The sequence below is a fragment of the Myiozetetes cayanensis genome, unplaced genomic scaffold (genome assembly GCF_022539395.1).
Source record: "Myiozetetes cayanensis isolate MyiCay16 unplaced genomic scaffold, myiCay2020 scf29, whole genome shotgun sequence".
Classification (NCBI taxonomy): Eukaryota; Metazoa; Chordata; class Aves; order Passeriformes; family Tyrannidae; genus Myiozetetes; species Myiozetetes cayanensis.
Genome location: NW_026087510.1, coordinates 2853045 through 2865946, shown reverse-complemented (window position 1 = coordinate 2865946; position 12902 = coordinate 2853045). Strand labels below are relative to the sequence as shown.

Sequence of the window (12902 nt, the reverse complement as noted above, 5' to 3'; positions counted from 1 at the left end):
TACAATCCGTGCTGCCAGCTGGGAAAGGGAAGGAATTTTCCCCATGCCCACCCCATTGATGGCAGGTGCTGCCTGGGGCACGTGGATTGGGATGCACAGAGATCACTGCCCCACCTCACAAAGTGTGGGGACTGTGGATAAATCCTCTAAGCAAAGGGGACTCTCACTTGCACAGGAATCTGTGCCCTTGGATGAAACCCCCTCCTCTCATCCCCCACATGTTCCCGGTTCCCTGCCTGGCCCTGCAGCACAGCAATAATTTGTAGCTTGTGCCGGGATCCTTCACATTGAAAGATGACATATAAATATAAAACGTTATCACTCCATAACAGCCACATGCTATAAAACGCTGGGCAGAAGGATCTGGAACTAGATGGAGGCAGCGCTTTAAATCCTTCCCTGCAGAGTTACTGCCTCTGAAACAACAGATCTGCTCCAAAGAGCCCCGGCAACGGGGGGAGAAGAGGAAAGACCCCGATAAAAACACCACAATTGTGGAATTAGGTGGATAAGTGACGGGATTACAGCGTGGCCTCCCCGTGCTGACAGCCCCGGGGTAGCAGCAGCACCGGCACACCGGTGACGTCTCCTCCCATTCATCCCCTGCCGCGATTTTCGGCGGATGCTCCGTGTTCCTGTAGTAACAACAAAGCGCTGCTACCAGTGTTACACTACAACGAGTTGACTCCGCTCCCGTGGTTACGATAACAATGCTGTTACTGTAGTAACATTACAGAGTCGAGGTCTCACTGTTCTACCCTTAATTTTATTGTCGTAAGATTAAATTGCAATAATGTTATTGAGCCGCCATTAGCGTTGCCATGGCGACAATAACATTAAGGTAGAGCTATCACATTACAGTGGTCCGACCGTTCCACCACAAATATTTTAATGTAGTAAAACAAAAGAGATTACTGCAGTAACATTAAACTGCAGTGACCTCATTAAGCCCCCACCTGGCTTTATCAGCCTGAACAACGCTCCTCTGGAAGCCGCTCACGGCCACGGGGGGTGCCCGGTGTGCAGCCTGGGTGCTGCTGGGCCACCCCCTTGGCTGGTAAATCCACGGGGAAGGAGCGTGACTCGTCGTGCAGCAGGAGACCTACAGACAACTCCAGTCCTCCCTGCTTGGAGAGCTGCTGGCACAGAGAGCCGCTGCCCTCCCAGATTCACCGGCTCCGGAGAAGGGATTAGCGGAGTCACTGTTGAATGGCTCCGGGTGAGGCAGGTGACCTCTCCCTGAAAGCCTTTGGAGAGGATGGGTGAATGGGGCTGCCGGGAGCTCGCGTGCTCAGAAAGGCTCACAGAGGAGCAGACTCTTGTTTTCTAGAAAAGGGGTGATCAGAGGGTGACCTCCGCAGCTCTGAGGGAGTAGCAGAGAGAGTTTCACTGAGCTCACCTCAAAAGCACTCACAGCCGAGACAGGGAGGATGGAAATAGCGGAGCTATGAAGGTGCTGGAGGTGGGAATGCCCCCAGCATCAAGGCACGGGGCAGCTGGATGGGATCACAAAGAATTCGTGTTGGTGCTGCTTGAGAGAACCTGGCAACACATGGGATTAGTTACATCAGGGGAGACAAACAGAAATCAGCCACAGCCTGGGTGTACGTGAAAAAGAAAAACAGGAAGGAAATGGAACATGGTCTGTGTGTCCTATGAATCACTGGACCTCCCTTCCCCTTGCTCCATTCTCCTGCCAATTATTTCTCCTTGGGAAGAGGGCACATCCTTCCGTGGGTCTGGTGGTGCCTGGCCCGCTTGCATTGCTGGGCTGCCAGGCAAGCCCAGAGCATGTCTTGGGGAAATGGATTTAAACTGAGAGAAGGTTGATTTAGATTACACATAAGGAAGAAGTTTTTAATAATGAGGGTGGGGAGGCCCTGGCACAGGTTGCCCAGAGAAGCTGGGGCTGCCCCATCCCTGGAAGTGTCCAAGGCCAGGTTGGACAGAGCTTGGAGCAACCTGGGATAGTGAAAGGTGTCCCTGCCCACGGGACAAACACAAATCAGTCTGGGATTCTATGTCTTCCCTTCATCCCTACCTCTCCATGACCAACTTGCTCTCCTTCTAACAGGGTTAATGCTCTCCTGTTCACCTCCCCATCCCTCCTACCCTTTACACCAGTAGGCTCACCCACATGCTCTGGGAAGGAGCAGCATTGGTGGGACACATCCCTGGTGGGATCCGGCATGCCTGGCTCCCTCCAGCAGCAGCAGGGACATGAAACTGGGGCAGCCTGAAGCTGCAGCAAGGGCAGAGAGTGAGCCCAGAGCAAACACTTCCAGTACAGACTCTGGAGTCTCTTTTCCCCCCTGCTCCCGCCCCACGATATAATTGCTAATTAATAATAACGTTTAGCTCTCAGATAGCGCGTTCCATCTTCAAAGACCTCTGTCGACATTAATGAATTAATCCTCATCAACCCCCCTGTGAAGTAGGTGACAATTATTATCTCTGCCTCACAGATGTTAAACTGATTTGCAAAGAGGTCAAGTGACTTGGGGGAGGCTGGAGGGAGCCTGGCTGGGTACGAGGTCACTCCACAGGGGAACAGGGACAAGCACACCACGGAGAAGCAAGGGCTGGTAACCTTGGGGGGGAAGATGGGGAGATCCAGGGGCAGCAAAGGATGTGGGACACGCAGAGATGCTCCCGGGGGCAGAGCAAAACGGGGATAAAGAGCCAAAAACTAGGACAAGTGCGTGAGAGCGCGTGGGAGACCTTCAGTCCTCCACAACAGCCCTGACACAAAAGGAAAAGATGCTTTGACAGAGGGACGGTGATTAGCAACAAAAGAGAGCCGGGAAGGAGCGCATCAGTCAAAGGAGCCGCGAGCGCGGGCGAAGCGAGGGAGGATTTCCATTTCGTGCTGCTCCTTTCCCCCGCTCTGCCGCTTCGGGGAGGCTCTCCCGGCTCCCCACGTGCCTCTTAGAAGGTATTATCTAAACCTACGTTTGCTTCTAGAAGGAACAGCTGCTCCCACGGGGGAAAAGGTGTGGACAGAGCAGTAAAGCAAGGGGAGCATCCTGCCCGGTGTGGAACTCCAGCTCACGGCTTCATGCGCGACCAACACCTGCACATCCTCTGCCACCGGTGGGCAGATCCCTTTGCCCCTCCTCCTTCCCAGAACCAGTGGCTTTGGAGGCACAGGGGACAGGCTCAGCCCCACAGGTGAGATGATGGTGGCTGCAGGGACTGAGCCTTCCTCCCTGCGAGCCCCTCTGCTCACAGGGAAGCAGCTTCCCCTGCACCAAGGCAGGAGAACGGTCGCAAAAGGTTCTCCTTGCTGTCCCACGAGTGAAGGGGGCTTGTGACATCAAAGGAAAATTAATTGGGCAGAGTTTGGTGCTTGAAACAAAGCCGGCTCACGTGCTGCAGCCCCTCTGCTGCCTTTATCTCGCCGACACAGACCCTGGCAGTGGCGACCCCAGCACAGAGAGAGGTGCCACAGGCAATGCCACCTCTGCCCCCGCCACCCTGTGCTACCTGTGCCCACAGCCCCCCAGACTCCACGAGCAGGTAATTAACTCTCAGACAAAGGCAGGGATTTGGAGATTAACCTGGGCTCGGGAAAGAGTGGGAAAACTCATTTACACCAAACAAAAGGGGAGGGGTGATTAGTTGCTTCAGTGACAACAGCAAGAGCCAGATAGGGCCAGGGAAACTGATAAAGAAGCAGGAAAGCGCTAATATCCCCCAGTTGCCTGCTTTTTGCCTTTTTTTTTTTTTTTTTTTTGGTTCCTTCTTTCTTTCTTTCTTTTTAAGCACTAAAATTCCACCATTTTCTATCATGCAAATTCGTGTGCCTAAGTGAGATTAAACTCTGGCAGGCGCTGTGCCTCCTTCCCCAAGTCCATTTCCCGGGCTGAGATAAGGCCAACTTCCCTTAATGCATCTTACAAGGCAGTGGGAGTGTTTTGCAGACACACATTGGAGACGGCTTATTATCAATACAAATAAGAGCTTTCCAGATATCGGCCTTCTCCTCCTCCCTCCCCTCTCTCTTTTAAACCCAGGAACCCGGAGAACGGCTTAAATAGCTGAAGGGTCCTGCAGGGAGCAGGGAGAAGGGGGAGGCTGTGCCTGAGCTGCTGCAAGAAGTGGGACTTGCTAAAGAAACCAGAGTGGGATGCAGGAGAGGAGAGGAAGGGAAAGCATCCCTCCTCGGAGGTCAACAGGGCCTCAATCCTGTTTCTCACTCTGGATTTCTGCCTCCATCCAAGCTTCTCTATTTCAAGTGGGGCCTCCCTGGATTTTATCTCTTTGGGATTTACACCCACAAACACCTCACTCTCCCCAGGGTCCAAGGCAGACTCCTGCAAACACGGGCAGTGCTGCTTCCCCCTGCTTTGACTGGTCTTATGGTAACTCCTCCTAAGAAGGAATGAGTGCTGAAGGAATTGGACCACCTTCCAGACCCTGCTGATGACACGGATGCTCCCTGAGCCTCTCATTTTAGGCCTGTCCGGAATCTGGGAGAGAAGATCCAGGTGCTAAGAACCTTCTTGTCCCTTTGGCAGCTCTGTTGCTGGCTCACATCAACTTGGCATTGCCAGCCTGACCCCATTTAGAGCAGTCCTCAAAATAGCAGGTCTGAACTTTGATGCATTCAGTGCCAAGGGTCTGTTGTCTCATTCCTGGGCTCATTTGTCCCACATTAGCACTGAGGCACCGACCTGCTATTCCTGGATCAGCAGCAATCACCTCTTCCCTTTTGTACCAGGATTTCAAGACTGACAAGTGCTTCTGAAAGCCTGACCGATGACGAGAAGTGGGAGAAACAGAGCTTGGATGGTTTCAGAAAGAAGGTGGCTACAGGATAACAACCTTCCCAAAAGCAAAAGGTTATTGCAGAGGACACTGATCAATTGTTCCCTCCATCCTCTGGGAATAGGCTGAGAAAAATTCCACTTCATTTGCAACAATGAAGGTTTAAGTTAGATATTAGCTATACATTTTCTAATTATAAAGGTAGCGAAGCAGTAGAATAGATCGTCTGGGGACACTGAAGAACCTGCTTTGTTACAGATTTTCAAGAATAGCTTTCACAAGTGTTTGGCAGCGATGCCTCTGCCTGGCTGCAAGGGGGATGGGCTAAATTAGCTCTTGAGGTGCCTTCTACCCACCTATTTTGGGATCTTGGCCATCAATAGAGCCAACCTAGAAATGAATGTGCAGCAGTCTGGCCATCCTTGGTTCTGGGTGTTCCCAGCTGATGCTCTCCCGCTGCCTTAGGGGACTATTCCCAACCCTCATACCCTAAAGGAAGTCCCTTTTCCTACCCCCTACCCCTCTCCTGTTCTTTGCTCTTTCCCCCATATCACCACTTCCCTCCAGCAGCCCCTGGCCAACACGATGTCCCAGAGCTCCTCACTCCCTCCATCCACAGCTGTTTCCCAGCGATATTCCCTAAACCTGCAGACAAGGAGGGATGCAGAGCATGGCCTGAGGGTGCCTGGACTCTAGCTGATATGCACCCAACCTGCCTGCCTGGGGGAGCAGCAGGCTGCTGAAATCCTGGCTGGAAGGGGAAGAGCTCTTTGTCGCCCACAGCCAGTCCCTTTGGAGAACACAGCCTGCCCCAAGGCATGATTTAATTGCATCCTGAGAGGCTGGAGTGCTCCTGCCTCCAGAGCTGTGCCCCCAGGCCCTTTCCTGGTGCAGCAAGGGGAAAGTCAGGACCTGCTTTGAGCAACCTGAACACCTCCCTCTTTCTGGCTGCACCCTGACTAACCCTGTTTAAAGGGAACATTCCCTTTCCCACCTCCTCTCACCACTTCTCCTTTCCTATCAGGCTGCAGGAAGGGACAAAAGGTCCCAGAGCCATGTGCTTAAGTTGGCACATCTCTGAAATCCGGTGCTTAGACACCCTGCTTTCCTGGGACAGGGAACAAGCACCACTTCCCATGAGCTGAACGTCGTTTTGGACAGGATTATTCCAGAATACATATTTATAGGGCCCATTTTCAAAGGCAGGAGGGTTAATCCTGGCACCCCAGTCAAATCTTCATCGAGGTCATTAAGGCAGGTTTTCCTTTAATTGGACATGATATTCACTTTCATGTCCTGCTCTGAGGAAGGGCTGGGTGAGCCAAGCACTAGCTCTTCAAATTAGGGGCATTGCTCTCCAGAGCTGGAATTTCTGCTGGTAGAAATGAGGATGTTCAGCACGTTACAGGACTGAGCCCATCACTGAATCCTCCTGCACTTAACTGCACCACTGCAAGGAGCTAAGCTCTGACCTTTTCCTCCAGCCCCCAAATATCTCTTCGTAATGATCCTGCAAGACCTGGGAGGGATGGACCTGGTTGTCTGGTAATACAGGAAATTTAGGTCAGGAAACGGGAATCAGAAGAGAACGGATAGAAATTGTCCTGCATCACCCCAGCATCTGATAGCAACTTCAGAACTTGCGGGTGATCGACTTTGGCTTAAGAAACTCAGGTAGGTAATAAGAGATTGCAAGATAAACAGCCAGAACCCGGGCTGGGAACGCATCTGCTTCCCCTCCACGGTTAATGGAGATGGGGAAAGTCCAGCTCTGTTTAGTTGGCTTGATTGCCTGAAGAGGAAAGGGAAAATGAAAAGGGAGGGAAGAGGGAAAATAAAGGCCCCGAGTTTGGGTTTTTCCCCCCTTCTATTCATTAGGCTGTCAATAATGCTCAGGCCTGGCATATCGACGGCGGATTAGCTCAACCCGACTCTGTGTACAAGACCAATGCCTTTTTAACCCAGCTTGTTTCCAAATCAATACACCCATCAGCATTCGAAAATTAGCCCGAGACGAGATTCCAATACTCAAGCTGGTCTGTCATGTTAAGAGGGCTCCTGGCCAAATCACGGAAGAAGCAGCAGGAAAAAAAGGTTGCTAGCAAGGGATTAGAAATTTTCCATTAATCTTCCCCGAGGCTAAGAGCTCACCAGGCCCCATCTGTCCCGCCAGGAGGCTCCCTGTTGTCCAGCTCACATCCTGCCACATGGAGACAGGAGCTTTATTCCATCAACATCCATCTGCTTGACCATCACGTGTGGCCATGCTTGTCTGTCCCCTCTGAAGAGCCCTTGTGTGCTCACACACTCAATGAAGATGCACCCACTTGGCCACCAAAAGTGCTCCACCACCCCGTGCCGGCCTTCCTCCTCCTCCTCCTGCTCCCAAAAGTATGGAATTCCAACACACAAACACATATTGTTGCTAGGCATACACACTCCCCCACAAAGCACACAAATCTGCCAGCTCTCTCTTTTCCCCCAACACAAGTTCTACTTCAAGCAATGCCTCCAGCATGGAAAACAAAAAACCATCAAAACACAACAACAGAAGCAGCATCACGGGTTTGCCAGCGACTGTCAGGAGGCAGCGCTGCCTGTATCAGATCCCTGGGATTATGCCAGGAAAGTCGGATAAATGCACTGCCCAGCTTCACTGGGGCACTCCAAGCCGTTTGCATCCAGTTGTTCAAGCTGTGCCTGGGCAAAAAGAAACACAAACCAAAGCCCCCAGGCCCAACCCCTCCGCGAACTCCTTTGCTCTTACCTTGCACGATGAGGTGGACGCGCGCCGTCTTGGGGTGATTGTCTGTCTGCACGGAGCAGGTGTAGGGGCCCTCATCGTACACGTCCACATCCTGGATCTGGATGCTGTACTGGGTCTTGGTGTTGGCCAGGAGCACCACCCGAGGGTCCAAGCACCACTTGTCATTGCCAGCATAGAGGATGCTGCTGCGGTTCAGCCAGGCCACTCGGGTGACTCGGTTGTCCACGGAGCACCTGGGGAGAGGCAGAGAGGTGACCCATCCGTGCGCTGCTCCTGGGCGCTCTCCCTCCCTTCCCCGACCCTCCTGGTCCTCTGGGAACTATTTTTAGCTTTGCTGTCAGCAGCAGTTTCAGAGACCAAGTGCTTTCAGCGTCCAAAGAGGACAAGGTCAGCACTTTTACCTGCGGTGCTCCATCTAAACTGGTGGCTCCAGAGCTCTGCCCAAGAGCTTCACACTTTTTTTCAGATGCTGGGAGGTCAGAGCCACCCAGTACCATCCACCAAAGCACCTTTCACTCTCTCTGTTCCCATTTACTCCTTTGCAAACACAGACACAACCAGAGCTGAGTCAAAACCTCCATCCTAAGTTCACAGCTCACCTATTTTGGGGGGGGATGCAGGTTATTACCTCCTGCCCAAGCCCATCACTTGTCATCCTCTCTGCAGACCTTCACATCCCCACAGCCAGACAAAGAAATGCAAAGCAGTGCCAGGAAAGCAGCTTGTGCTGCTTTACAAAGGAGCAAGGAAAATTTATCTCTGGAGAAAGCCAGCTCTGACACACACCTCCAAAGAGAAACCTTGAGCATCCAACCATTTGTCCCCTCTGTCAGCTCTTCCTCCCCGACCCATCACCTGCATCGCTGCACCTCCCTCCCTGCACTTCACCCCAGCTGAGCATTTCACTTGCTGAGGGATGTTTTAGAGGTAGAAATCCTCTATATTCAGTCTCATTAAGCAACTGAGCCACCCCCAGGAGACAACATAGCACAAACCTAGAAGAGACTTTGCTCCTGAGGGAGATTATTTTCCTCTCCACATTAGCTGGGACCAGTCTTGCTCCTCTAAAAGGTCCCCACCAGCCCTGTAACCCTCCATCCCCAGATCCCCAAGCAAGGTTTGAACCCCTCATTGCCACGAATCACCTCCAGACAAGCACCAAGCCCTTCTCTGGGCAGCAGAAACCTGCAGCCCCCACAGCCAGCTAAACCCCTGCTTCTCCTGGAGAAAGTTTGGGATTATGGGAGCTGTGCTTTGCTGGATGCCGGCTCCAGAGGATAAAACCACTCAGCCTAAGATCCACTGTTTATATTCCTCCCCAAACTACTTCATTACTTGTGCAGGTGCAAATTAACTTGGGAGGCAGCAGGAAAAAATCCCAGTAGCCTCAGGGAGGTCTCCCACGGAGTGACCTCATGGAATGTCAGGGGCTTCAGGGGCTCTGCATCCCAGACTGCACTGGCAGGTTTAGGTTGGATATTAGGGACAATTTCTTCACTGAAAGGGTTGTCAAGGCCTGGAACATGCTGCCCAGGGCAGTGGTGGAGCCACCATCCCTGGAGGGATTTAAAAGCTGTGTAGATGGGGCACTTGGGAACATGAGTTGGTGGAGGACCTGGCAGTGCTGGGGAATGGTTGGACTGGATGATCTCAAAGTCCTTTTTGACCTTAAAGATCATATCATGGGAGACTTCTCTTCCTGTGTCCACTTCTGATGGCAGAGAAGACACAGGTACCTGCCTAGGGATAAGTTGTTTCATCTCATTCAGCCTCTTTCTGGAGGTATCTCTGTCCCCAGTAATTGCAGGAAAAGCCAAATTAACCCAGTCAGCCTCAACACACAACATTTGGGGGCTAGGGGTGATGGACTCCCATGAGGAGACCTGCCCAAGGTGAGAGGGGTTGTCTGCAGCCCAGGACACCCCTGATTTGCCAGTACCCAATTCCTGTGCCATCCTCCCACTCTGGAGTGAAAAACATCTGATAAATTAAACAATTTTATCGCCGTTCCATGATGATATTACGATAATAATAAATTAAATGTGAGCAGATTTTTATGATCTACATAAAAAAAAGCAATAGATTCAGCCTGGGCTGAACACCAAGAACTTGGCTCTTGCTCTCAGCTGCATTACAACTTGAGTAAAAAACCTGAGAGTTTAGTTGCTCAAGTTAAATTAAACTAGAAATTTCTTCCCAGAGGATGGGTTTAGTCTATTGAACTCCAAACCTCAGCTCTGCTGGTAGCTCAGACCTATGGGGCACGAATAAAATGAATTGGATATCTGGTGTTTGGCTCTGGTACCATGAAATAGGCTCCTGTGGTGGTTCTTCTGCACAAACACAGGGGTGTCCAGGGCTGGGTGATGAGAAACCAGACGTGGCTTGAATTTCTCAGGCCAGTCCCTTCTGCAGACATTTACCCTTGAGGACCTGTAAGCAGGCTGAACTAAAAATATATTATTTCCTCTCTCCTCCTCCACGCCAACCTTCTTTATGAAATGCATCAGCTTGGAGATCCTTGGATAATAATGGAGGCAGACAGTGTGCAATCCAAGCATTCCCTCTATCATATGGGCATTTAAGTGCTTTTGAAAAGCAACGGGGCTCAGGTAACGCATGAGGCAACAGTGAAATAAGTGCTTTTGCCCTTCACAGCACCCAGGCACAATCTCTGCTTATCACCCAGCCACGCTTCCCTGTCCCTGCGATCCCTGCGATCGGCGAGCTTCAAGCTGCTATTTTATATTCTTCCCTGCCTCTTAAGGCTCCTGAGCCAATATATATATATTATATATAATAAAACACAGAAACAGGTCCTGGGAAAGAAGTGCTTTGGCCTCTGGATGTGCCGGGCTATTTAGGGGACGGCAGGTTGTGCTCCTGGCCGAGCACCGTGTTCAACCTGCTCCTCCTCACCCAGGCACCGCTCGGGGTCCCCATGGCCAAGGCTGGTTGCAGCGACCCAGTGCTCTTCCAGCCCCTCCATCTGCTCCCCTTTCCCTCCTCCAGCAGCTCCTCTCTCCAGCAGGGATGGGAAGGCCTCCTCTCCCCCACACAGGCAGCCGAGCGGAAAGCCTTTGGCTGTGGTCGGGAAGCCACGCTCCAGGCACAGGTGGAGAGCAGAGACACCGCCGAGCCTGCAGCCTCCCCCCTTCCCACCCTGCTCCCTGGATGCCTCCTCCACCTCGATGGAAGTTCCCACGTTCCCTCTCACCCCACGAGGTGCCAGGGAGGGAGGGAGGGAGGGAAGGGAGAGGTCCTCGGGGTGCCGGAAAACAGCGCTCGCCTCCGAAAAGATGATCTAAAAAAACAATTAGGCACAGATGAGGTAATTTTCTCTCTCAAGATCCTTAATCCTTGTTTCATTCCTGCTCAGATGGCAAGGACTTCTCCTCCAGGAAGATGAAAAACTGCTGTGAGCCAGCACAAGGAGGAGCTGATACTGCTCTGGGTACTGCTCCCTCTCTCTGCCGGTTCTTTCCCAGTAAACCCAGATCCCCAAGCCTCAGGGTTTCTCCTCTGGGAGATGGAACACTGCTAAGTCACCACTGCTGCATCATCCTGGGGGCAGGCAGGGATGGCTGGCAGACAGATGCAGCTCCTCACACTGCACCAGACCTCTGCCTCCTGCTGCCATGAGGGAAACTCCAAATGACCACAAATTTGGGCATTTGAAGAGTTAAACGCACTGCCAAAAGGCAAGAGTTGCATGTCTACATCCTCCCTACTTGTCCCAAACTGCCTGTTCCTGCCTTTTCCCCACATTCCCAGCTCAGTGACATGTGGTGGGTGCAAGTGGGATAGAGACTGGTGCTGCCCTTTCCAAATCCATCAATATCTCCCGCAGCCAAAACTTCTTGGCTTTGTTATCCACCTTCTTTTACCAAGGTGATCCATTAGGGACTGGCTGCTCTCCCCCAAACCATCATCCCCACAGCCTGAGGGGCTGAGATTGTACAGCCAAAAGGGTCCCATGGGTGCAGCCAACAGCCCTGGCTGCAGGGACACCACTCAAAGACAAACTGGAAGAGGGAAAGCAGTGCCATAAGGATTCTGCCACCTCAGGTGACACAAGCGCAAAGATGAGCAGGGATGAAAATGCCAGCAAAGCCCTTGGTGGGGACAAAACAGCCCCACAATCAAATATCAGGAATAAATAAACAACAGGGTGCTGAACGTGAGTGCCCTGACCGCTGATCCCACCCGTGCCTCACGCAGCCCCCGGTACCTCCCTGCAACGCCAGCACAGACACAGATGGCACATGCCAGCAGTGACATGCCCTTCTGAATTCCTCTCTTTGCTTTCCTGAGTTTGCACACAGCAAATGACAGGAGAGGAGGTAGGCTGGCAGTGGGGGGAAGGAGGTTTTTAATTACTGAAGTGTAGTAATTGGCACACAACACTCTTTTTTTTTTTTTTTTTTTTGGTTGCCTCTTATGCAGATTGCTGGTGTTCCAGAGGGCTGGGCTGGAGAGCACAGATTGTCTCAACCCAGCAGGACACACAAGAAATGAATAATGTTAATTAGAACTGAAAAGAGCTCAGCAAAATTACCAACCTGATTGCTGCTTTCGTTGCAATTATCAGGGTACAAGCTCCATCACGGGGAGGCAAGGACAGGGCTAAGCCTGGCTCACCCCAGCCAACGTGGTGGCCCAACCTGGGCTGTGACCAAGCTGGCCCTCCCTGAGCTCACTTCTCCTTCCACCACCACCTAATTTTCACTGCAGGCCCACCTTAGAGAAACCACCTTCCCAAATCCAAGCCACTTGGTGGAGTTTCACAACGACACCGACCCACCAAAGAATTCCTTAGGTTGGAAAAGACCTTTAAGACCATTGAGTCCTACTGTCAACCCAGCACTGCCAAGCTACCATCCCTAGGTGTCTTTTCTTTTTCTTCCCAGTCTAACTCAGCAATTCCCAGACAACTCTGGATTCTGAATCAATCTCTTCCACACCAGCAGTGTTATGTCTCTGCTAAACCAAGCTGGAAGTCAGGAATAAGCTTGGGGTTTAGAATAAAACTGTGTGCAAATCCTCCCACTGAGGCTGGGCAAGGAGACAGGGTGCTCTGGCCCTGCCTTGTCTCCAGCATCCTGTGCCCCAGGCATCACCTTCCATCCCCTGCACCACCAGCTGAGCTATAAATGATCGACTAAACCAGCCACTGCTGGAGGCAGGAGCTCCACATCTCAGATTTATTTCTGTGATTATCACATTTTATTGTTATTTATTAGGATTAATTAAAGGCCGGGCTCAGAACAACTCAATCCCAGCCAGGCACAGTCTCCTCACTCTCACAGACTTTCCTATGATGGTTAGAATAGAATTTCTGCCATCATTTCGTGAGCAAAGGGAA

At 51.8% G+C, this 12902-nt stretch overlaps 1 protein-coding gene across 1 annotated transcript in view; it reads right to left on the bottom strand.

Moving 5' to 3' along the window:
- LOC126644040 (protein CEPU-1-like) overlaps positions 1–12902 on the bottom strand; it is a 196110-nt gene that overhangs the window by 40882 nt on the left and 142326 nt on the right. Inside the window, 1 exon segment of the mRNA XM_050322916.1 lies at positions 7538–7770. Within this exon segment, the coding sequence (XP_050178873.1) occupies positions 7538–7770 (233 nt within the window).